The sequence below is a fragment of the Truncatella angustata genome (assembly GCF_020726525.1).
Source record: "Truncatella angustata strain MPI-SDFR-AT-0073 chromosome Unknown BKA67scaffold_11, whole genome shotgun sequence".
In the NCBI taxonomy this organism is placed as follows: domain Eukaryota; kingdom Fungi; phylum Ascomycota; class Sordariomycetes; order Amphisphaeriales; family Sporocadaceae; genus Truncatella; species Truncatella angustata.
The window spans coordinates 389,762-413,250 of record NW_025763391.1 but is presented as its reverse complement, the minus strand read 5'-3'; the positions used below and the strand labels follow the sequence as shown (position 1 = coordinate 413,250).

General features: G+C 51.3%; 8 protein-coding genes across 8 annotated transcripts; 5 read left to right on the top strand and 3 right to left on the bottom strand.

Moving 5' to 3' along the window:
- Positions 1-182: 182 nt before the first annotated feature.
- BKA67DRAFT_664457 (KR domain-containing protein) lies at positions 183-7,962 on the bottom strand (the record flags this gene model as incomplete). The annotated part of the gene is made up of 9 exons (XM_046108378.1): positions 183-1,034; positions 1,088-3,637; positions 3,760-3,851; positions 3,914-4,533; positions 4,603-6,237; positions 6,294-6,506; positions 6,571-7,473; positions 7,617-7,725; positions 7,791-7,962. 9 exons carry the CDS (start codon positions 7,960-7,962, stop codon positions 183-185), a joined length of 7,146 nt encoding a protein of 2,381 aa, XP_045951887.1.
- A 1,124-nt stretch (positions 7,963-9,086) lies between these two features.
- Positions 9,087-11,543, top strand: BKA67DRAFT_669524 (uncharacterized protein; the record flags this gene model as incomplete). Its single annotated transcript, XM_046108658.1, has 6 exons — positions 9,087-9,126; positions 9,183-9,305; positions 9,434-10,166; positions 10,223-10,889; positions 10,998-11,146; positions 11,501-11,543. The coding sequence occupies 6 exons, from the start codon at positions 9,087-9,089 to the stop codon at positions 11,541-11,543; spliced, it is 1,755 nt and encodes a 584-aa protein (XP_045951886.1).
- Positions 11,544-12,375: 832 nt separating this feature from the next.
- Positions 12,376-14,065, top strand: BKA67DRAFT_526716 (uncharacterized protein; the record flags this gene model as incomplete). Its single annotated transcript, XM_046098773.1, has 4 exons — positions 12,376-12,677; positions 12,780-13,051; positions 13,136-13,503; positions 13,559-14,065. The coding sequence occupies 4 exons, from the start codon at positions 12,376-12,378 to the stop codon at positions 14,063-14,065; spliced, it is 1,449 nt and encodes a 482-aa protein (XP_045951885.1).
- A 386-nt stretch (positions 14,066-14,451) lies between these two features.
- On the bottom strand, positions 14,452-15,526 carry BKA67DRAFT_584867 (uncharacterized protein). The gene is made up of 6 exons (XM_046104177.1): positions 15,409-15,526; positions 15,258-15,348; positions 15,169-15,203; positions 14,971-15,107; positions 14,784-14,902; positions 14,452-14,707 (listed from the first exon to the last, which is right to left on the bottom strand). The coding sequence occupies exons 2-6, from the start codon at positions 15,343-15,345 to the stop codon at positions 14,559-14,561; spliced, it is 528 nt and encodes a 175-aa protein (XP_045951884.1). The 5' UTR covers positions 15,346-15,348; positions 15,409-15,526; the 3' UTR covers positions 14,452-14,558.
- Positions 15,527-15,803: 277 nt separating this feature from the next.
- BKA67DRAFT_111077 (putative short chain dehydrogenase/ reductase) lies at positions 15,804-16,958 on the top strand. Its single transcript, XM_046094887.1, has 2 exons — positions 15,804-16,589; positions 16,639-16,958. Exons 1-2 carry the CDS (start codon positions 15,991-15,993, stop codon positions 16,853-16,855), a joined length of 816 nt encoding a protein of 271 aa, XP_045951883.1. The 5' UTR covers positions 15,804-15,990; the 3' UTR covers positions 16,856-16,958.
- An 816-nt stretch (positions 16,959-17,774) lies between these two features.
- On the top strand, positions 17,775-19,223 carry BKA67DRAFT_110990 (uncharacterized protein). Its single transcript, XM_046094886.1, has 3 exons — positions 17,775-18,006; positions 18,061-18,211; positions 18,326-19,223. The coding sequence occupies exons 1-3, from the start codon at positions 17,947-17,949 to the stop codon at positions 19,120-19,122; spliced, it is 1,008 nt and encodes a 335-aa protein (XP_045951882.1). The 5' UTR covers positions 17,775-17,946; the 3' UTR covers positions 19,123-19,223.
- Positions 19,224-19,550: 327 nt separating this feature from the next.
- Positions 19,551-20,927, bottom strand: BKA67DRAFT_696448 (uncharacterized protein; the record flags this gene model as incomplete). The annotated part of the gene is made up of 2 exons (XM_046109349.1): positions 20,379-20,927; positions 19,551-20,310 (listed from the first exon to the last, which is right to left on the bottom strand). Exons 1-2 carry the CDS (start codon positions 20,753-20,755, stop codon positions 19,551-19,553), a joined length of 1,137 nt encoding a protein of 378 aa, XP_045951881.1. The 5' UTR covers positions 20,756-20,927.
- Positions 20,928-21,456: 529 nt separating this feature from the next.
- On the top strand, positions 21,457-23,150 carry BKA67DRAFT_541595 (uncharacterized protein; the record flags this gene model as incomplete). Its single annotated transcript, XM_046100965.1, has 4 exons — positions 21,457-21,758; positions 21,858-22,129; positions 22,205-22,587; positions 22,647-23,150. The coding sequence occupies 4 exons, from the start codon at positions 21,457-21,459 to the stop codon at positions 23,148-23,150; spliced, it is 1,461 nt and encodes a 486-aa protein (XP_045951880.1).
- Positions 23,151-23,489: the final 339 nt, after the last annotated feature.

Below are 23,489 nucleotides of genomic sequence, written 5' to 3'. Positions count from 1 at the left end.
TAGTGAACATCATATCTAGAAATAAGAGACTTGACAATTCCATTCCACAGATATCCGACACATGCAGACCAAATTGTACTAGAGCAAGTTGACTCCAGGATCTAAGAACCATGCATCAACCTATTCCTGTTCAGGAGCTTCATGAAAAAAAGAATCAGGTGTGAGTTTCCTCATAGCGGAACTTATGACAAAGTTACTCCCTGAGTCGCACAAATTTGTGTCGCAAACTTAGTGATAGTCAAAGTCGGTCCAAGCAGTTGCTGAAACGGCACGTCCATCTTGTATTCTTTGTAAATCCACTTTCGCAGCTCAGCACCGATCATTGAATCGATACCGTATGCCGCGATGGATTTGACATCCAGCTCGAACGCGTCGTCGTCAAGAAGCAACATCCGAGCAAGCTTCGCAACAAAATGCTCTGTCACTGCCCCAATTGCTTCGGCAGGGGAGGAAGCCGCGTTGACAACGGCCAGAATACTTTGTGCAGAGCCACTGCCACCGGAAGAGTCCTCAGCTGACGAGTTCATATCGTGAATGGCGTGGCTCAGGCGCGCATCGTCGAGCCAGAAACTATCCGTAACGGCGGCATCGTTCACAGCCTTCTGAAGCTTTACCGGATCCAGTCCGACTACCACGTGGTCAACAGGTTTATCGGATTTGCTTGATATGATGCCGGCGGCGAAAGCCTCAAGAAGATGCTCCTCATCAATGCCATACATGCCCTTGCGCTTGAGCGAGTGTTCTAGTTCGGCGTTCTCAGCCACCACACCGACTTCCAAGACCATGGGAAGAATGACTGAAACTGCCGTTTTATTAGCGGCGTGGCGGTGACGAGCAAGGGAATCCAGGTAGCTATTCGCAGCAGCGTAGTTGCTCTGGGCAGGGTTACCGAGGACACCAGATACGGAGCTTGTCATGAGGAAGAAGTCGAGAGGCTCATCGGACAGGACAGAGTGCAGGTTGGTAGCACCCAATATCTTTGGTTGAACAACTGTGGTCCAATTCTCGAAGCTCATATTTTGGAATAGTCCATCCTGGAATCGCTGGTTAGCAAATATCAAAAGACACGACGGGAACAAGCGCCTACCCTTAGAACCATTGCCGCATGGACAACGCCCCTCACGGGGTAGCTTGGAGAAACTTCCTGAACAGCGCGGACGACATCCGCTCGCGAGGTAGCATCGCCTTTAACAACTATTGTGCTGGCTCCAGAAGTTTCGATATCTTTGATCAATTTGGCGGCAGATGGTGAGTCGGCACCAGAGCGGGAGAGGAAGACGAATCTGCGTGCACCCGACTCCATCATCCACGATGTCAAACTTCGACCTAAACCACCTAAGCAGCCAACGAGCAGATACGTTGAGTCAGGGCTGAAACTGAGCTTGGGTCTTGAAGGCAGCACCATCAGCGGGGTCTCAGATGGTTCATACTGGACAATTGTTTTGGTAGCACCTAGTCTGTCGGAGAAGCTAGCAACAGCTTTGTTAAGATCAGCCAAATTGATGGACTGCTTCACCCCAGGAGATACGATTGATCCGTCCCGGAGCAGTGTGAGTATGGTCGGCAGGAATTTCGCCAGGGCCTTGGGGTGACCTTCGTATAGTTCGAGAATGTCAAATGGTAGATAGGAGGCGCCTCGCTGTACCGGAATCCCATCTAAGGCGCTTCGTCGCAATCCGTCCTTCCGGCCGCCGTCAAGGAAGCGGCTAAATCGTTTCGTAGAACGCCACGCCTCACGAGCAATATTCACGTCTGTGCTTCCACTGCTGAAGACAACGTCTGCACCATCCCCACCAATGAGTTCTCTCATCTTCTCGAGAGCTGAAAAATCACTAGAAATCTGGAGGATTTGCTTTGCATCAAGTCCAAGCTCCTTCTGAAGAAATTCAACCTCTGTTGCTGCATTGACAATAACATACGGCACTGCTCCCAGGACCTGAGCGATTTTCACTGCTGCGACACCACTTGTTCCAGTGTCTGGCAGGATCAAGACTTTCTCGTCTGGTTTTACCCCTGCGAGAGTTTCCAAGCCGTAAAATGCTGATGTATAGGCCGTCAGAACACTTACGGCCGCAGCAAGGTCATCGTTTTCTTCAAGCTTGCAGAGTATAGAAGCTGGTACCTGCTCGTAACTGCCGAACTTGCCAGCGTGTATTCCGACCACCCTATCACCCGGCTTTAGGTCTGAGACGCCAGCCCCAACTCTTTGGATGACACCACCAACCTCGTGACTGAACGTAACAGGATAGTCGTAGCCCGTAATGACCAGGACTCCCTCTTTGGTCAACCCGCTGGCTTGAACTTGGATCTCAACGTGTCCAGGTTTGACCTCATCTTCAGCACCAGTCACTTGCTGGAAAACTACCTTACCAGCAGTGACTTTGCCTTCGATATGGTCAACCTGAGAGAATTGCTTTGGCTCGGGCTCGCCAGTCATGAACTTGGCGTTGAGTTCATTGTTCCGAATTAGTCGACTGACATATCTCTTTCCGTTGGAGACCAATAGTTCACGGTCAGGATTCTCCTCATTCCCAGTGGCCTGTTTCTCAGTAACTTCAATGACTGATCTGACGATTTGGTCGGTTGTCACATTGTCAAGATCAATGTCAATGGTTCGGAAGTCGAGAGATGCCTGCTCAGACGATACTGTCCTTACCAGACCTGGTACCATGGCGAAGTCTGGGTGTTTCCCATCAAGCAGACCACCAGTCGTTACCCAGAGAAGAGAAGACGATGTGCTGATTATCTCGCGGACAGAATCAAACTCTTTCTTCGTTATCGTGCGCAGGAGAGGACCCTCAAAGTCAGCAAGTAAGATAACCTGGTCCTTGATACCGGACTCAACAACCTTATCCAGCGATGTGACTTCGATAGACCATTCTAAAGCTTCCAAAGCCTCCTTAATCATTGATACCTTGCCGTCCGACGAGTTGCGGTAGATCACCTGGGCGGAGCGCTTGGTCTTCTTGACTCCATTCGCATGCCCGTTGGTGCTCGCATCCGCCGTACGGGCGATTGTTGTGCCTGCACTGCTTTTCAACACACTTGCGAACTGGCCAAGTCCAGCTTGGCGGATGTCATCAATGCGGTCGATGAAAGCAAAACCACGTGTCTTGAGTGTGTGCCAGACTTGAGGAAGGATATCCGCTGCTGCGAAAGCCTCCTCGTCTGCGACAAGGATGTCATATAGCCCAGCATTCGACGAATAGGTGTCCTCAAGCTTGACAATCTTCGCACCTTGGTGGCCCGCCAGAGATGCTTTGAGTGCATCCGCTTCTGAATCAGTCGTGACTGCAATGGTGTAGGCAGCTCTTGGATTCTTCTGGAGAATGTTCTGGACATTGCGGGAACCCAGGTGCAAGACCTTCCACCCGGGGTATTTGAACAGAGCCAGAGATACCAAGTCCGAGCTAGTCAAACCAGCGACATCCGATTCGGTCTGAAGACTATCGAAGTCGACCTCCCATGCCACTTCGCCATAAGGTGCCTCGCTTAGAGCAGATGTCGGCTTTTGGGGTACTCCAGCCTCATAACTCACAGTTCGAAGGCTCTTAATTTCAACCACGAGCTCGCCGTCGTCTGCAGTCATCTGGGCACTTGTCTCAAAGTTACGGATGCCTCGTTGATCGCACCAAGCCTGATGAATTAAAAAAGAAAAAAAGGTTAGCCTGCCATTTGAAAGCGTATTTTCCAGAAAGTTGCCTTTAATTCCAGAAGCGGACAAAGAAACCGAAAAAGCAAATTGTTAATTCAACTCACGTAGGCGGTAGCTTTGGTACTCTTGATCTGCTCTTGAGTTGGTGGCCAGATTGTCACCTCATCTGCCTGGATGGGAATAGCTCCGTATTCCACTGCAATCATAATCAATATTGGATCCCCAAAACGGTCAGAAGAGTGCGAGATGGCTACTTACTGGCCTTGGTTCGTCCTGCGTGGATGGACGCAATACACAACTGCAAGACGGAGTCGATCGAAGCGGGATGCAGCGGATATCGAGACTCGTCTAGTGACTCATCAACTTGCGTTCTGATATTGGTGGTAGAGCTTGACCAATAGCCCTTGCCGTCAAAACGTATGTCGTCCATATCTTGGAAAGTCGGTCCGTAGTCAAACCCGACATCACGCAGAGCTTCGTTCCAAGCCTTCCCACTGGCGCGCTGGGTCGAGTGCGGTACTTCCCGTGGTTTCGTGCCCCGAGGGCGTGCATTGATCGCTATACTACCGACCATGTGTTCTTTCACCGTGCCATCAGTGTCAACTGATGAAACACCGAAGTCCCACCATGTTACTGAGTCTCCGCTGTATACAGAGGGACGGAGGTTGAGCAGAACTTCGATGCCCTCGTCAGTGTCAGGTGTCACAAGAGCCTTCTGGATCGAGATGTCGCGTAAAACGTAACTCTCGATATTCTTCCCGTTGCTCAACTCATTCAGCTGAGTCACGGCTTCCATAGCCATACCAAAGTACCCGGCAGCTGGGAAAACGGTTTCGCCGCCCAAACTGTGGTCTTTCAGCCATGGCAAATCTCGTGTTCTGTCGATCACATCCGTTAGTAGTCGAATCTTGCTTAAAGAGGGAGAGAACACCACCAAAGGCACTTACCGAAGTACATTTCTCCACGTCGGCTCTGTCAAGGAAGCTCCGACAACAAGTTGGCCAAGCACGTCGTGTCGCGGGAAGCTCGGCACACGCTGTTCGCGACTGGCGCGATTCTCTGCCCAGTATGGTCGCGTATAGTTCCACTGGTACGGAGGGAGGTCGACGATGATGGAGCCCTTCTTGGCAGTTAACTTGCTGCTACCAGATGTTTCTTCCACGTATGCAGTTGTAATACGCTCCATATCGATGGGGTAACTGCGCAGAAACAACTCCCCGGCAAGCTTCAGCAGCTGGGTTGCACACTCCGTTCCTCTCAACAGCGTTGGGAGGTACTCGACCTTAGACGATTTCAATTCCGTTTTGATCTGTTGGATCGGTCCCTTCATGGCGGAGTGGGGCCCGATTTCAATCAATAAGTCTACGTTTGAGAACTCCTCGGCGGTCAGAATAGTTTGAACAGCCTGATTGAACAAAACGGGACTTCTCAGATTCTTGCTCCAGTACGTCTCGTCCAAGCTAGTCATCTGCGGCATAACACTGTTTGTGACCGATGAGACCATTTTCGCTGTCGTAGGGGTAGCGAGGTCGAACGGCGTGTACTTCTTGGCAGCACGAACGAGCTTCTCGTATTTGGCTGAAACAGGAGTCATATGATGAGAATGGTACGCTTTTCCATTGGTAGGGATGTTACGTGCGAAGATGCCATCATCAACGAGCGTAGCCCTGAGCTTCTCCAGAGCATCTGCGTCTCCGCTAAGAGTCACACCTGAGGGAGAGTTATGGCAGGCAACAATCACCTGCTCCTCGTAGCTTTTGAGGTATGGTGCAACCGCCGGGGCACCTAGTCCAACTGCTAGCATAGCACCTTTGGTATTAACATCACGGGTGACCAGACCACGATAATAGGCGAGCGTGATGGCCTCTCTAGCCGATATGAGACCAGCGGCATAAGCAGCAGCCATCTCTCCACTGGAGTGACCGACAGTTACCACTGGTCGTATGCCCCAGTACTCTAGTAACTGAACTATCGCAATCTGGACAGCAGTACAAAGGGGTTGGGAGAACTCAGCCTCGTTGACCCGGGAGGTCTCAGCTGGCTCCAAAAGGACATCTTCGATCGACCATCCTGGGCCATCGTGGAGTTCCTCGAGGGCCAGGTCCAAGACGCGTATTGATCTGAGGAACCGAGGGCTGTTAGCCATCAAGTCGGCTCCCATACGCGCCCACTGCGCTCCTTGGCCAGTGAAGACAAATCCCACGGTTGACGTCTTCTTCTTGTCGGCGAAAGAGAAGTTGGCAGTCACCTCACTGAAGACGTCTTCGAGCGTCTTGTGGCTGACGACGGCAAAGCCCTTGCTTGAAAAGACACTACGTCTGTTGGCCAGAGTATATGAGAGATCTATAAGGTCGTAGTTGGCGGCGACCTTCCCGTGGGCCGCAATATTACGCTGGAGTGTAGGCTTGTCATGGGCCGAAAAGGGTAGCAGGAACGGACGCTTGCGATCGGCAGCACGCCGAGGGGCGGTCTTTTGCCTCTTGCCAGCATGTGGATCGATGTACTTGTATGTCTGCTCCCTCTTCAGCAGGGAATCGGCGGCCTCGACAATGACGTGGGCATTCGTGCCACCATAACCAAAACTTAATTCGTTCATATCAGCTGAAGAGCAACAGGTAGGGTCCTCAAATCTTCTTACCTGTTAATAGAGACGCGCCTTACTGGAAGGTGCGCTGGGAAAGGCACAGGGTCGTTGACTACTGCCACCTGCCAATCATTCCACTGAATCTTGGGGTTTGGCTTCACAACACCACGCGTCGGCGGGATAATGCCTCTCTCGACCGTCAGGATGCCCTTGATCAGCGCAGACAGCCCACTGGCAGCTTCGCTGTGACCGATGTTGGTCTTTACACTTCATTGTTCACATGATTAGCTTCGTTCGTTTGTGCCTACCATGCCAGGACACTGTAACTTACGCTCCTATCCACAACGGCTCATCGCCAGGCTGGCGATTCTTGTTCATGGCTATCGACACAGCCTCAACCTCGATGGGGTCACCGATAGCTGTTCCAGTGCCGTGAGTCTCGAAGTATCCCGTCAGACGGGGGTCAAGGTCACCTCCACGCTCATACGCGTGCGCAATCACATTGGCCTGCCCGTCTCTGTTTGGATAGGTTATGCCAACGGCGGGAACCTTACCGTTAGAATTTGTGGCACTAGATCTGATCACACCACGGATTGGATCCCCATCACGTACGGCATCAGAGAGGCGTTTGAGATAGACAGCACCAACGGCCTCGGCACGGCCGTAGCCGTCAGCACTCTCGTCGAAGGTATGGCATGTTGATGTGGGCGACAGCACTCCGAGTTTTGCCGTGTTCATGTGCTGGTCAACAGTTATAATCAAGTTGGTGCCTCCAACAATGGCGCCTTCGACCTCGTTGTTCCGTAGGGCATTGCATGCAACATGCAGAGCATACACCGATGATGAGCAGGCCGTGTTGCATACAATGCTAGGTCCATTGAGGTTTAAAACATGGCTGATTCTGTTACTGATAATACCAGGGTCAACACCTGTCGCGGCCAGACTGTGTCGAAAGGAAGACTCCTTGAATGACATCTGCTGCCAGTCAGCCGTGAAGCTGGCAGCAAACACGCCAGTCCGTGTGCCTGCGATGGCGTCAAGTGAGATACCACCAGACTCGAGGGCCTCGTAAACGACTTCTAAAAGCTTGCGCTGTTGTGGATCCATCCACATAGCCTCAATAGGGGTGATATTGAAAAGGGTTGGGTCGAATCCCGTAAGATCCTCTTTGAGAAAATAACCACCCGGGACACCGAAACTACCAGGACGATCATTGTTCTTATGAAGGTGTGCACTATAGAAATTAGTAAATAACTTGATAAGAACACAGTCAGGTGGGTATAAGCATATCTCCGGAGCAAACACCATCAAAGAGGCTCTGTCGGGCAAACATGCCCCTCGCCACTGATCAGTGTGGATTGGATTAATATTACGTACTCAATATTGAATCGTGAAGCTGGGACCTTCGGTGTTTGGCCGGTTCCCTTGCTCATCATCATGTCCCAAAAGTCGGCTGGTGATCCAACATCCCCTGGTAATCGGCAACCTGGTGACACCAGTTAGCTGTGAGTCACTCTCCATGGTGGCTTATGAACACGGGACTCAACTCACCCATTCCAACCACTGCGATTGGTTCCAACTGCTCATCGAGGGGTTTCTCCGCATAGCCGGGAAAGGAGGCGGCCTGATAGTCATCTTCTATCACAGAGTTTCGGCTAGAACCCTGCCTACTGGCATGGGGCCCCTCCGAGGATGATCTCGACTCTACAATCAAGCCCGGCATTTTGCAGTAGCTAGTAGCAGATACAATCAGGCTTGGGGCTTCGAGGAACTTCTGGGCTGCTCGTGATCTTATAATATACGATGACAGAAGAAAGGGCCTGCCAGACAACGTCCAAAAATGTGATGGTCCCAACACATTGATCTGTATATGATTTCTGTACGTTGAGCTCTCTCGGTATTAGACTATACATAGATCTGTATGCTCATAGATAACCTCGAAACTAACTGTTCGGAAATCTACTACTCTGGATACCAGATAAAGCGGGATAGACAGGCCATTCTCCACGAGTTGAATCTATCCTGGCAAGGCATGGCCTGTTGCCGGCGAAACAGTCCCGAAGATGCTCATACGCTGGAGCGGATTGGGTAACAATCAGCCATCCTAACAATGCTTGACTACAGGTGCGAAGTCTAGTATGCATCCGATGCGGCGAAATTGGTGTAAATCGTGGATAGACCGAAGTCGCACTGTTCTGCCTATACGAAGAGTAAAACCTTGCCAGAGGAGATGCAGGAATAGCAGGGATTCTACGGCTAATATGATCGGACACAGTTATTGTCAGTGGCAGTTACCCCAGCCATCTTACCAACCGGGCCGCAGAGTCGTATAGGAAGTACCGTGTCAACGGCCAGAAAGGACCGAGCATTTCTCGGCTTATGTAGTGGGTCAAGTAGCTCTGCGCTTATGCTTGCACACAAACAGCAACACTCAGATGTATACGTCTCCACTCCACAGACAACCCCTGCATGGAAAGCCCTGTCCAAAATGTCTAGTAAGTATGTTCGGCAAAATTTCCCCGGGCATCCTCCGAGCCGTTATCTACAACTTTACACGGCGCAAAACCTGCAGCCTGGACTAACGCATCTATACGTTTTTCAAGGGAACAATGGTGACACTACGATGTCGTACGAGATGGGCTGGATAGTGCTATCATACGATCTGTAGACCAACTGGGCCGAATCCAGCAACTGGTGAAGCACAACATAAGCACACAGGTCAGTGGCGTTGTAGATCCCGTAGGAATTTCTATTGCAGATTAGTCTCTTCGTTATACCTGTAGAGTTAAGTTCTTCCATGGCTTAGTTGCTGGATAGATTGACCTTCAGCACTCATCAATTAACAGAATGGAAGCAGAACAAGTAGATTGCGTGGTTGTTGGTACAGGTAAGTTATTTCACATGTTCAGCGGCCATTGCCATCTTGCTAACTGCCTGGTTTAGGCTGGACGGGGCTTATTTGCGCGAAGACATATCTTGACTTTGAACCTCAGGCAAACCTGATCCTAATCGACAATGGAGAATCAATTGGTGGGTCTTGGAGGATAGAGAGGATCTATCCCAGCTGTGAGTAGTGTCTTGAATCATCTCATACAATTCACGGGTAGATCTAGGCTTTGGGTTCATTTCCAAGGGCTTCAAACTCAAAGCAACAGTCTCATTCTGAGACCAATGGCTAATTTCCGATATCATAGTGTATGCTCAGGTCAAATACGGCCAGTTTGAGTACTCATTCTTGCCTATGCGCCGGGAAGGCATCAGTGATGATGGATACATCCCAGGAGACACAATCAACAGATACCTTGTCGACTTCGCAAAGAAATATGATCTTTCCAGGAGGTCCCGGCTGTCTACCACAATTCGCCAAATCACGCGCCTGCCTGGACGCGGCTGGCGATTGGATCTCGGGGACGACAAGGCTCCGGTGGAATGTGCGAAATTGATTTACGCCTCGGGGCCAACATCTCACGCTGTCATTCCCTCCTGGCCCACGTCAAATTTTGACATACCCGTTATCCATTCGACAGAGACAGGTACACACCTAGATGCCCTCGACAAGATCCAAAGAGCGACTGTGGTCGGTGGGGCAAAGTCAGCATTCGATACAGTCTTCCTCCTCCTTAATGCCGGGAAGAAAGTCGACTGGGTCATCCGAAAGGATGGGGCTGGTGCCGCGGCGCTGATGCCGCCGACAATCTTTGGCCTGGTCAATACTATTGACGTGATGGCCACTAGGATGTTCGCTTCCTTTGGAGCCAGTATTATGGCCACGAAGGGCTTCTCTTACAGATTTATCCATAGGACAAGTCTGGGCCTGGCGTGTCATAAGACTTTCTGGAGAATTACTAACTGGATCGCTGACAGACATGCTGGCTACGGCAGGTCTTCCAATGCAGCCAAATTGAGACCGCTTCCGCATGGCGAAGGGTATGCACATCACCTAACCACCTCTACGCAACGCGCCCAACTGACATGAACTCTAGAATTTTCTGGGCCAATGGCGGTCTTGGATGTGCCAGCGTTCCAAACTTTTGGAAGGTGTTCCATGCTGGAGATGTCACAGTTCACAGATCCGAGCCGGAGTCGTTTATAGACAATACCGTCAGACTTCGCGACGGTGCGGAACTACAAACTGACTATGTGATACTGTGTACTGGATTCGACAAGAATTACGACCCATTCGATCCCGACCTGGAAGTGCAATGCAGTTTGAGACTCGACTCAACCGAGGTGGGTAAGTGGGCTCAATTGGAGACCAGGGCAGCCAAGACAGTTGATGAGCTCCTACCGGTACTCCGGGACTCTGGTGTCCCACTCCGCGACCTGGAGACAATGAAAAACGAGACTGTAAATGGAGAGAAAAAACAGCTTTCGTTCGGACCGTCCCGACATTACCGACGTATGGTCGCCCCTAAGCTTGCAGCAGAGGGTGACAGATCAATTTTCTTTCCGGGGCTGATGCACAACGTTTACACACCTCTCGTCGGCGAGGTGCAGGCCTTGTGGGGTGTTGCGTTTCTGCTCGGCCTGCATGATGTGCCCTCTCTGCCCAAGATGGAGCAGGAGGCAGCCATATGGAATGCGTGGACCGCCAAGCGGTATCTCACACAGGGTCGCAAGCACTCATACGGCATCTATGACTTCATCTCAGTAAGTGCTCACCATCCATCCTATCATAAGAGCCCTTGACCCGATCAATGACATCGGGCGGCGACCAGGGAGGCTACTGGCCGAGACTCAAAGCTGACCGAGCAATAGTATATTGACCTCCTGCTTAACGATCTGGGTATCCAGACCAGACGAAAGGCTAATCCACTTGCGGACAAATTTCTGCCATATTATCCAAGGCATTATCGGGGAATCCTTGATGAGTTTAAGCAAGTGCAGGCGCGAAAGCGGGAGGGCAAGTCCGAGGCAGCCGGTTCAGGAGTTGGTGCTGTGAAGAGTGTGATTATCGGTCTACTGGTTGCAATTTTTGTCATGATACTTTTTCGCCTGTACGGTAGTTAAGTGATTTACGAGATGAGTATCTGAGGTATAGAAGAGAATGTGGATATATTTTCGACATAGAGCAGATTCTAATGCACTCTCTACACTTGACGCCTTGCATTTTTAGGAGAGCGACTAGTGACTCACTTTCATGTTTGATGAATACCTCAAGGAGTCTTCTTGTGCATCATGATTATCCTGATCGCCTTTCTTTGTAGATGCTGATAGCCGATATCAAATAGGACTGCATGGGATACCTCTTGTCCGTACAGTATGTTTGTCGGCCCAGCCCCTACAGTACAGGCAGCTTGGTGATTCTACTCTATCTGCTATGTGTCCCCACCACTTAGATTGGAAGTGAACTTTGCACGCAGATGAACGCTAAGCAAAAAGTGTGGGATGAGCGGCGGTGTCATCCGCAGTGGATTGTTTTAGCCCTTGCAAGCAGCACGCCGTTATTCTCAAGAGACGTTTGTAGATAGATTGATATTGACACATCAAGCCCTAACAGAATTAACAAACCTTACAGAACAGGACTGAAATGTTTCAGAAGCGAGCTTGGCCACCACGTTCCACTCCTTGCGGGGCCGCCTAATGGTGGACCTCGGGCTGTAGGGGTTTATTTTTGGCGTACGAATTGGGGCGAATTGGGGCCATCTACGAAAGATTCTGACAAGAAGTCAACGCAAATGCAACAGGTAGTGCTTCAGTCTGGTAAAAGTCGAGGCTGCAGGGGCTTGTTCATCTCGGGCCGGATGGGCCGAGTGGACACAGATCGCCATTGCGGGATAATCAGTTGACATCCACTCCACGGCTTACTCGTTGTCACCAAGTATGTGATCATAGTTGCCGGACCGCTCGGTCCGTTCGGTGCATAATATCTCTAGGTGTCCGTACTTTAGCTAAAGCGACCGGCACTGCCTTGTATGACGCATCTAGACTTAGTGGATAGATGGTCAAAGTCTGTTCCCTGACGGCCCTGTCCGAGACAGTGGTGAGATAATCTGACGATGCTGGTAGATTGATTCGATATGTGAGAATGAGAGACATATTACTTCCTGCCAGCCACTTGCGGTGATACCAATACTATTCCACATGTGAGACTAAGTAGTCAGTTTGTCTCGTAACCTGTATAATCCTTGCAGCCATGACAGAGTCAAAGACCCCGTTTCGAGTCGTTATCATCGGTTCCGGTGTGACTGGACTTGTGGCGTCGAATTGTTTGCAAATAGCAGGCATCGACCATGTCGTCCTGGAGAAGCGAGACGATGTTGCGCCTCCGGAAGGGGCCAGCATCGGCATGTATCCTCACGGTGCGCGGGTTCTGCACCAGATAGGGGCTTTGAAGGGAGTCTTGGCGGCCTGTACAGCCACCGACCGATGGTTCTACCGCGGAGCAGAGGGGGAAATGCTGATGAACAACGGATTTTTCCGCCATGTCGAGAAAAAGTGAGAATCTATTGCCCCAGCCTACCCGAATTACAGCTGCTTGAAAGAAAACACTTTGATCTCACGAGTGAATGAGCTAATCCCGAGTTTTGCTACTGCTAGTTTTGGCGTTGGCTATATCCTGCTTGAAAGGCGGGAGTTTCTACAGATCCTATATGATTCACTCCCGGACAAATCATATATCAAGACGGGGTGTGGCGTAAAGGAAGTCAAACATGTCGGGGACCAGATTCAAGTCACGCTTCACAATGGCCAAGTCGAGACCGGTGACATTGTACTTGGCTGCGACGGGGCACACAGCACTGTAAGGAGTGTTATGTGGGAACACGCGAATAAGATAACACCGGGGCTTATCACGTCAAAAGAAAAGGCCAGTGAGTGAATCCTCTGTACCCTACGGCTCTAGGCTTCCAGCGATTGCACAGCTAGGCCTGCTAATAAGTCCCTGTTCGAAACAGACTACAGAACGGATTGGAAAGCTGTGATCGGAGTTGCTCCCCAAATGCCTGGTTTGGGCGTGCAAGATATGACATCCGTTTCGGACAAAGGGCGAACCTTCATCGCTTTTTCACAGGCCGATCGTATTTACTTCTTTTTCATCTTCCGTGTTGACAAGCCATACACTTGGCCGGCTCGACCGAGTTCTAAGGATGCCGATCGCGACGCCCTGGTAGAAAGTGTGGCCGATCATCCAATTTCAGATACACTGCTCTTCGGAGAGCTGTGGAAGAAGCGAATCCGTGGGGAGCTTCTCTACCTTGAAGATGGTGTTTATGAGCATTGGCACTCCGGCCGAATCGTACTCACTGGCGATGCCGTGCACAAGGTACGTAGACAAGAACGCCGAGTTACATTCACACCTTACTCACAATTCACTAAAGTTTACGCCAAACATGGGTTTTGGTGGCAACTGCGGTATCGAGTCCACAGCAGTCTTGTGTAACCATCTGAATCGACTACTGCGAGAGGGCAAGGGTAGAAAGCCCAGCCAGGAGCAGCTTACTGAGATTTTCGAACTCTATCAAAACCGCCAGGTCCCTCGCATGAAGGAAATATCCGAGCTCTGCAGGCTGGTGACGAAGGTCCAAGCTTGGGAGACTCCATATCACAAATTCGTAGATACCTGGGTATTCCCCATGCAGTCCGACAAAGAGCTCGCAAACCAGCTTACTGAGATCATCCGGCGCGGTGCAAAGTTGGACTACGTGGACGACGCAGGCTTTGGCCCGGGGACTGTGACGTGGATCGATCACGAATCAGCGACGGTCGCTTCGGGTTCGCCTATCGCTTCTCGGTTGGTGCGACTAGTTGGCGCGGGGGCAGCAATTCTGGCTGTTTTGCAAGGGGTCAGGTTCTTCACTTTTGCGTCGGCTTCTGTGACCTCTTGAGGCTTAGCGTAGCATAACAGGAATTGGGGGCTCTGATGAAATATGTGAGAATGTGTTAAATAGCTCTGTCTACGAATATAGAAAAGTTGGCCGACCGAATCATTCTCTTTAGATTTTCAAAATTGCTTTATGCAATTTTCAGGGGATTAGACTCTAGAATAGTGCCCACTATATTCAAATATGTGAGTATCATATCCAATGGAAGCCTTGAAATTGAGAAAGAAACCCCAACTCTAAAGAGAAGAGAGAGTTACATTGGGAAAAGCCCGGCGTGGCTTTCATGACACTGAGCAGATCTCGTTTGGCATCTAGGGTAAGTTTTCCTGGGAGACATATGTGGTAAAATTGGTGACAGAACATCAAACACTCAACTGAAGGGACGGCGATTTAAGTGAGTAAAGCCGTCTCTTTCGAGAAGGATCAGGTTGACTATTCTTAAGGAGTGTTCAAGATTTCTATGGAGCTAGTGCTCACCCTTGGCTCATCCACCTTTTTATTCAGCGGTCGTTGCGAGAACTATCGACTGTCTATTCTCGATGGTAACCCCATTGGCATCAATAACAGCCCTAACATTGCCTACAAGAATGCTACTTTCTAGGAACTTCAGCTTGGGGTCGGAAACGATATATTCAGCTTTCGCAGCTGCACACGAATGTTAGCCATTAATGTACCAGGAGCAAATAAGAGACAATCGGGTCACAGGATTCAGTTAACGTACTTATCCACCCAAAAGGTACTGTGGCCATGTCTGGCTGCAGATTGAAAACCTTGGACGCCTCGGGCCCCATTTTCACAATGCCATAGACGCGGACATCAATCTCATGGCCCTCTTCTGTCCTGAGAGACGATTTCACATATCAGTCTCTTTGCCATGTGCGATCTTTCAAAAAGGCTCGACTGCTCACCTGGCGATTCCTTTGAAGTCAACGCGGCCATGCTGCCCATCTGCGTCAAGGGAGAACCAGTCTCCCCCGAAAGTGATATTAGCTTTGAAGGCCGGCTCAAACCCTGGTACAGACTCAATGGTCCCACTAGGGCATTCCTGGCGAACACAATCACATTAGCTGATGAGTTTATGTTGGGACCAAACAGTGATCACATACGAAATGTGTAAGCTTGGACCCATTGGAAGCCACCCCTGCCGCACATCAGTACCCGCCTAGCAAACTTCATAGATTCGACTAGGGCTTACCAAAAGGATGGATCTTAGTTACGTCAACATTGACCTTTGAAATAATGGCGGGCTTCAAGGCCGCAAATCCTTGCAGTTCTGCTGTCATTGTCTCGATTTATTTGTTTGATGTTCAAAAAAGGGGTCACGAGCGGCATGGGAGACTCCTTACTAGTTAAGATTCTACCCGAGGATTAAATATAAATACCGACTTAAAAAAAAATTTGCAGTGTATATGTTGCGCCGCCATGTTTGCAATCTCCAAACAGTCGTAGGAGGATTCGCGTGTAACCCAGTTATGCTCTGACGTATCTCGGTCCGGGAGGCCCGCAGATGACCCACGCCAACCATGGAGTAGCCCCACATTGGAGTCGGGCATATTGGTTTATCACCGGCAGCTAACAAGGGGCAACGGCTTTTTTCGCCCGGCTGGACCAATATTCGGCACAATCGTCAAAAGGCCTCGTCGACGAGGCGAGGGGCTCGAGGTAAGCACGAGATGTAACTACCAGTAGCACTCATCTGCATGCCTCGCGGAGTTTGTACAATCGACACGCAGGCAAGCGATTAGTCTTACTGGAGGCTACATACACGTATTTGTCCGCTCGGACCGCAGGCGGGAAGCGAACATCACTGAGATGCTTGAGGTTGCGGTGGATGTAGCATAGACTATTTAGACACAAACACTACAAAATTATCTACCCGCATCCAGTTCTCAGGTTGACCCCAACTTGATCATCACTGATTTACCACAATGACATCTTTCCAGGATAAGCTGGTTGTGATTACCGGCGCAGCCTCCGGCATCGGCCGTGAAACCTCCAAGCTTCTCGCCAGCCGCGGTGCGCTTCTCTCCCTCTCAGACATCAGCGAGGATGGCCTGCGCACCTTGAAAGCCGAGATCGAGGAGATTCCGGGGATCGCCAATACTGCGCCATTCACGTCCGTGGTCGATGTCCGTTCACAGGATGCATGCCGCGACTGGATTACCGCCACGGTCGCCCACTTTGGCGGGCGGCCGATCGACGGAGCGGCGAACCTCGCGGGCGTCGTGACCCTGCCCAAGGCGGGAGCAACCGACAGTCGAGATGCCAGTGACGCCGAGATCGACTTCATCTTCGATATCAACGTCAAAGGCATCATCAACTCGCTGCGCGCGGAGCTACCACATATGCGCGAGGGCAGCCCGGGCGTCAATGGTAGCGCGATCGTCAACGCTGGCAGTCTCTCTGGTCTGATGGGCTTGGGTGGCTACATGCCATACGTAGCCAGCAAGCACGCAGTCATCGGGATAACGCGCACAGTGGCGAAGGAGGAGGGCCTCAGGGGGATCCGAGTCAATGCCATCGCACCGTAAGTGCCTTTCATCTCAGGAAGACTTCCTTAGAATAACCACCCATAGCGGCTTGATCGACACACCCATGTTGCACGCAGTTGCAGAGTCCATAGGAGTGAAGGCAGGTGCAGATATGTATGGTAGAGGTCCGACGGCGGCACTCGGCCGCCTGGGAACATCGCTAGAAGTAGCTGAGACGATAGCATTTCTTCTAAGCCCGGGAAGTGGATTTATTACCGGCGCTCCGATTACAATTGACGGAGGCATGTCTTGTGCTGGTTAGTCTAAGTGGTATTACAGTACTGTTAGTCTCATTCAGAAAAGTAGAAAAGAAAGAAGAAAGAAGTTCCTATAAGCTTGCCACCACACATCCCAATACCTATTGTATTGCGCGGCTGTTGTTGCGACAGTTCGTCTTTTGATCGCATCAAACTGAGCATCGTTTGTTAGTGGCTGACAGGCGTCATGAAGAACTTGGTAAGATTTTACTAGATCGTGGAGGTGAGAATTCTGGACACTTGCAAAAGTAAGTCAGGTAAGCTAAACGCAAGACAGGGCAAATGCGCATGAATTGCGGGCAAGAGGGTGGCTACGCACTCACCATAGACGGCAGCGAAGGATGGTGGCCTGGAGGTGGCCTGGAGGTGGCCTGGAGGTGGTCTGGAAAACTGCTGCCGGCAGTTGCAGTCGGCCAGCGCACAGATCAACATGCGAGCTGGCCCCCGGCAGTAGGTTCAGCGTCAGTAGCATGCGTGATCTGCAGTCGCGGGCACAACGAGCATAAAATATTACGATTGGTCTCACGTTGCCTCGCCAGTCGGGGATCATGTCATCTCCCGGTCCGCAACATTCCGAATCACTTGAGTAAGCAGGATCTTCCGCCGACGCCCGACCAAAAGCCAACAACGCGAAAGCAATTGCTGACCACCAAACCCGTCGAGCCCTGCCTCCTGCTTGCGTGCGCCTACGGTTCCACAATATACATTGACACACATACATAGCGGTAACGCACCTTACTGTTTGCGTCATTTAAGCCCCCGGGTTCGCGTAGCGGTTCAACCCCCCCGCACTTCCGCAAAGCGCCCCAGCAAAGGACCACCTTCGAGGGAATTAGACTACAGTAGCCTCGCATTTTCAGTTCAAGGCTCTGAACCGGACCATCCTATCCAGAGTAGCGCGTGCCCGGACCTGACCTAATAATAATCCATCCTATCCATCTTGAAGACGGCTATCAATCCCAGGGCCTGCTGAATCATCAACTCCGGAAGGGGGTGTGCCAGAAGAAAGCCACCCGGGCCACCTTCTACGTTTTGCGACACCGTCATCGTACGCTGGTCCTGGATTGCATTGCATTGCGTTCGCGGAGACAGGGCCATGTCCGCTGCGGAGATGGCCATGACAAACGGAGGGTATTCACGCCGTATTGCGTGCAAGGTGTGTGTTGTACGACTTCTCCAGGCACGACGCGCTCAGCTAACGCGCAGCAAGTTATGTCGGGATCGCAAGGTCAAGTGCGGAGGTGAGCAGCCGCAGTGTCAGAAGTGCACACGGGCGGGCGAGCAGTGCGTGTACCTGCCGACGCAGAGACCAACCAAAGCAGACCTGGCTCAGACGGTGGAGGCATTGCAAAAGCGCCTAGGTGAGTGAGCTTCCGTCGCCGCACTGCCCCGGTGTCCATACCGTACTGTATATGTTTGTGTATATTCCCTGATGGCGCCATGACTAACTCGCTGGTCCTGGGTCACGTGAAAAGAGGAAGCAGAGGCCTACATCTCTCGACTGAATGCTTCTCCAGGTAGTACAGTCACTCCACCATCTTCACACACTTCCGACGGGCCCATCAACCCGGAACTCCAGACCTTACCCCCCTCGACCGTTCAGACGCCTTCGACGGTTCATCCAGGTGGTGGCGGTGCTCCTCTCAATGGGTCCAACCATCCAGACATGTTGTATCAACAGCATAATCTGCACTTGTCCGCATCAGCGCTTCCAGACCCATCCATTTGGCAGGCCTTGGAGAGACAAGCCACAATCGCCCCGTTCTCGGTCAGTGACGACATGAACATTGACCCTGTGAGTCTTGACTTCTACGCACCAAACGGCTTCAATTGCCACAGGGACATCAACGAGGAAACAGGCGCAGCGATTCTTGGTCCGGTGACAGCCTTCTCGTCAGCAGTGCTCCGCAACCAGGCCGAGGCATCCGTCATGGGTTCTCTGATCGCGGATTACATAGCCTGGCTGCGGAAGGTCCCACCCGGCGGTGGCGGCTCGGTCAACGAAGGACCGCACTACGTGGGCATTCTGGAAACACTCGAGACACGTGTCCGGGAACTGTGTGACACGAGCCAGTCCAGAAGCAGCAGCGCGCTACGAGAGCTGGTAACGGCATTGGAAGGCATCGCACCTCCAGGTGGCGCTATGGCTACGAGACTCGCCAGCCTCGAAGATGAACTCCAGAAAGAAGCACAGGAGCGTGCCAAATTTTTCCGCTCACGATATAATATATGCGCCCTCCTTACGGAGCAGGCTCGTAACATGTCACAATAAGCAGCCATGTACGAGTTGCTGATAACAGGATAGGGGCCTGATAGAGTATATTGGCGCCACCCAACACCCAGGGGGTGGGCAGCAGTGGTAGATCGCCTGAGAAAGAAGGGCTTGGCATATAGACCAACCAAAACGGAGTGATCGGCGTTGAAACCCATGGTGTAGATTCGTGGTAGGGCAGGCCACCATTTAACTGGCTTGCATGAAGACAGTTACTTTTGGAAAGCAGTTCCGAGCACAATTCAGCAAGCGAGCGAGTCTTTTATTCCGCTTTCACACTGGGATTATAAAGGTCATGTTGATATGCAGGCTTTTTTTTTTTTTCATCAAAACTAAATTCTCATGCTTGCCCGGTCTCACTTAGCCAAAAGGTAAACATAGGTTTACATAGCTTTCCATGCTGCATTTAGCAAGAACAACCCCATAATCTAGGGATTACCCGTCCTCTCTGGCAAGTGGCCTTCCCGGATACATAACGCCATCGTAACAGTTGCTCCGGGTCCAAGCACTACAGCCCCCGCGGTCAACACTAATGCGACGATTCCTGTACTCTCCCGCACAATTCTATCTTGCTTTAGAAGTACCAAGGCCCAGAAAGAACTCGCCAGGCTGATGATGATACTGTCCCACTGTAGGAATAGCCATGGTCCTCCGACAAGTACCTCATTTGTACCAGCAGGTCCGGTAAAGGGAAACGGCACATACATGCGCAGAAGGCTCACCGAGCCACTATCCTCGGCGGTAAGAACTCTGATGAGCACATACACGCGCCCGATGATCGACGCTGCTGCGGCGGCCAGGTATGATCCTTGAACCCATCGTCTTGCCTTCTTGTTATCTCTCGGACCATCTGGACCAAGTCGTCCGCCATGACTGAGATACGCGGATCCCCGAGTGAATAAAGCCAGGAGTATAGAGAAAAGGATAGGGGATGGTTGAAATAATGCAATAATCATCTGCTGCGACGCTGCGGACCGGCCTTCCGGCCCAAGCCACGTCGGGGCCATCAGGGCAGTCATCGGGGCAAAAGCACCTAATATGAAGGCTATTGGCAAGGCTCGGGCTTTGTGCAAATCTACAACCTGTGCCAACCTTTCCTGTGAGGCCCACCGAACGTGTAGGCCAAAATAAAGTGGAAAGGCGACGGCGCCACCACAAGCTTGCCAGAGAAGCGCGAAGTAGACGGGACTTACGATACGATTTGGTCTTAGTAACACTAGTCTTGGGTTGTCGCAATGCGCAGAGGACAAACTCACCTCTGAATCCAGCTTGGCTTCTGCCCCGGCCGAGCAGCCTCCGCATACACCCATAGATACCCCAGCTGAAGATTTATGTACAAATCGAAGAGAAAGAGGGAATAGGCCTCATGATGTCCGTTGGTTCCAGAAAAGAAAAATGCTACCAAGACTGCTAGTGGGTAGTCCAGAGGAGGAAAGCCGGTGTAATCCGTTCTCAGCAGAGTGCCATCCTCCAGACGTCCACTCCATACCGCTACCAAGAGGGCCTTGATAGTTCCGTTCAAGATACTAGCACCCCAGAGAAGGGCGACGGCAGCGTAGAACAGGATTCGAAAGTTCCTTTCGACATCTGGAAAGGTAGGCGCAGGCGCTTTAGAACGCAAGGAACTCCGCATCGTGGAACGACCAGACCAAGCAGGTTGAGGTGTGGCAACTGCAAGCACAAAGAATAGAGCAGAAGCCTTGGGAGAGGCGAGATGAACTCAGATGCATGTACGATGCGGCATTAAGTGGATTTTCTGGAAGCTAACAATAGCCAAACACAATTTAAATGATCTGGTACAACAGCGGCTGAAAGTGAGACGCTCAAACAACCTCCTGGATGCTCGTCGGTAGCCCATGGCTTGCTGACCAAACAAAGAATACTAAAGCACATCGCATGCATGGGTGCACTTACATTGCATGGTCGAATTGACCGATGACCACCATGATACACCCCGGTCCCGTTCGGGCCGAGCTGCGGTTCAAAGACGTCACTCCATTCTACACGGAGAGGCCGGCCCGGAGGAATGCATGGAGTGTCGCAGGGTTTCGAGGTGCGCTGAGCGGGTGGCCCGCATACGGCAATCGGGTCATACGACATTATCGATGTTGAAGGCAACGCTACAATGAATAGTCGTGAGTCTAGGTAGTCCAATCGAAGCCAAGGTGGAAGACACGAATCTTTATGCTTAGAGATTTAAACTGACCAGCCGCCGTAACTTCGAGAATGAAGACGCCATTCGTTATATTGTCAAGGTCTTGGAGAAGACCCACTGCACAATCTCGTATCTTCTTTGCCAGTATTCCATTATAAGCAACAGCACTGTTGGCCAAAATGTCGAGCACCGATTCACCCTTTCGTGTGATTGTAATTGGCGGTGGCATTGCTGGCCTGTCGGCCTCTCATATGCTGCACAAGGCAGGGATCGATCACATCGTGCTGGAGCGACGATCGGAAATCGCCCGGTTGGAGGGCGGTAGCATGTTCATCTACCCGCACGGGTCACGGATTCTGGATCAGCTGGGATGTTTGGAAACGGTGCAGAAGGGGACCGTCCCTCCCGGTCGTTGGTTTATCAGACTTCCGGGTGGGAAAAAGATACTGGAAAGTAGCTTTTTCAGCCACATCCAGCAGAAGTAAGCTTATCAAATGGTCTTTCGTCCCTCACTCGAAGTAGTACAGCAGTGTATCAGCAAGCATGATTAACTGACAGTGTCTTTCGCTAACGATTCTAGCCACGGCTACAATATGCTTATTTTCGAACGTCCGAAGTTCATTCGAGACTTATACGAGACCTTACCGGACAAGACGCGCGTCAGAACAAACGCGTCTGTGGACGCTATCAGACAAGACGAAAATGGAGTTGATGTGGTGCTGAGCAACGGCGAGATTGAGAGGGGTGACCTAGTCCTGGGCTGCGATGGGGTCTACAGCACGACGAGAAGTGCCATGTGGGATGCCGCAAACAGTGCTTCGCCAGGAATGATAACGGTGAAGGAGAAGAGGAGTAAGTGCCTCGAACCGCTCGTCTTGAGGACTGCCTTGAGATGATGCCCTTCCGAGAAGAGCGATTTACTGATAGGCTTACTCGCAGCCATTAGCGCAGACTGGTATTGTCTCGTTTTTGTGACGCCGGGTATTCCAGAGCTCAGCGAAACCGACATGACAGTCATCAACACCCCCGAACACTCTCATCTGTTCACGTTGACGCCAAAGCGGGGCTTCTTCAGCGTATACTTCCTTCTGGACAAGCCATGTCCGTGGCCCAAGCGGGCGAAGCGTTTCACGGAACAGGACGCAGAGGAATTAGCGAGATCGGTCGCTGATCATCCCTTGTCCGATACGGTCATGTTCGGAGAAGTCTGGGAACGTCGTCTGCGCTCGAGCGTGATCCACCTGGAGGAAGGTGTCCTAGACCATTGGTATCACGGAAGAATAGCCCTGGCAGGGGATTCCGCTCACAAGGTAGGTTTGAAGCGACTGCTAATTCATTTCCCTCGACGTGGTTTCTGACACGTTAGTAGGTAATGCCGAATATGGGGTTAGGCGGAAACTCAAGTATTGAGTCTGTAGCTGTCTTGACCAACCATTTGCACCAGATGCTCGTGGACAACAACTGGAAAAAGCCAAGCAGCTCGAAGCTAGAGGAGACACTTGCAGCATACCAGGAAGAGCGGGTGGGACGCATGAAACACATTTTCAAGTTCTCCTCGAGCATGTCGCAAGGATGGAAAACTCCGTGGTATAAGTTCCTATCAACTTGGATCCTCCCGGTCATACCCGACAAATTGTTGGCCGCTGAGATGTCGAAGATCGTCAGCGGTGCACCAAAGCTGGATTTTGTAGAGTTGAAAAACCTGCCTTCAGGCCGGGTGCCATGGAAATATCTGGAGAGCGGTAAACGGTCGACCGAGGCGGGAGCTGTCAGCACGAACAAGCTGGGCGGCCTAAGCCTCGTCACGGCTCTGGGGGTCGCGTTCTATTACTACTACGGCGCGCGATCACTTCCTCTCATTTCCCTTTCTTGAGCAGAGTAGCGCCCACAAGCCAGCAATGGATCCCATCGATAGACACGTAGATGAGAAGTCCGCAAACAAGCCTTTAGACTCGCAGGATCTGAGACTGGCGAAAAGTTTGGTGCGAATCGATGTTCTCAGGGCATGAACTAGGCAATAGGAGTGGGACTCCAGGGGACTTCCAGTAACATAGAAACCCCCACCAATGCTAATTACAGAACGCAATATCATACCGTTTCTTGGCCAGACCTACGTGCAAGTAGCTTGAAATCACACCAGGAGCAGTAACTCCAACTGAATATTTTCGATGTATAAACACACTCTCCCAGCTTTGTTAGTATGTTTATATAC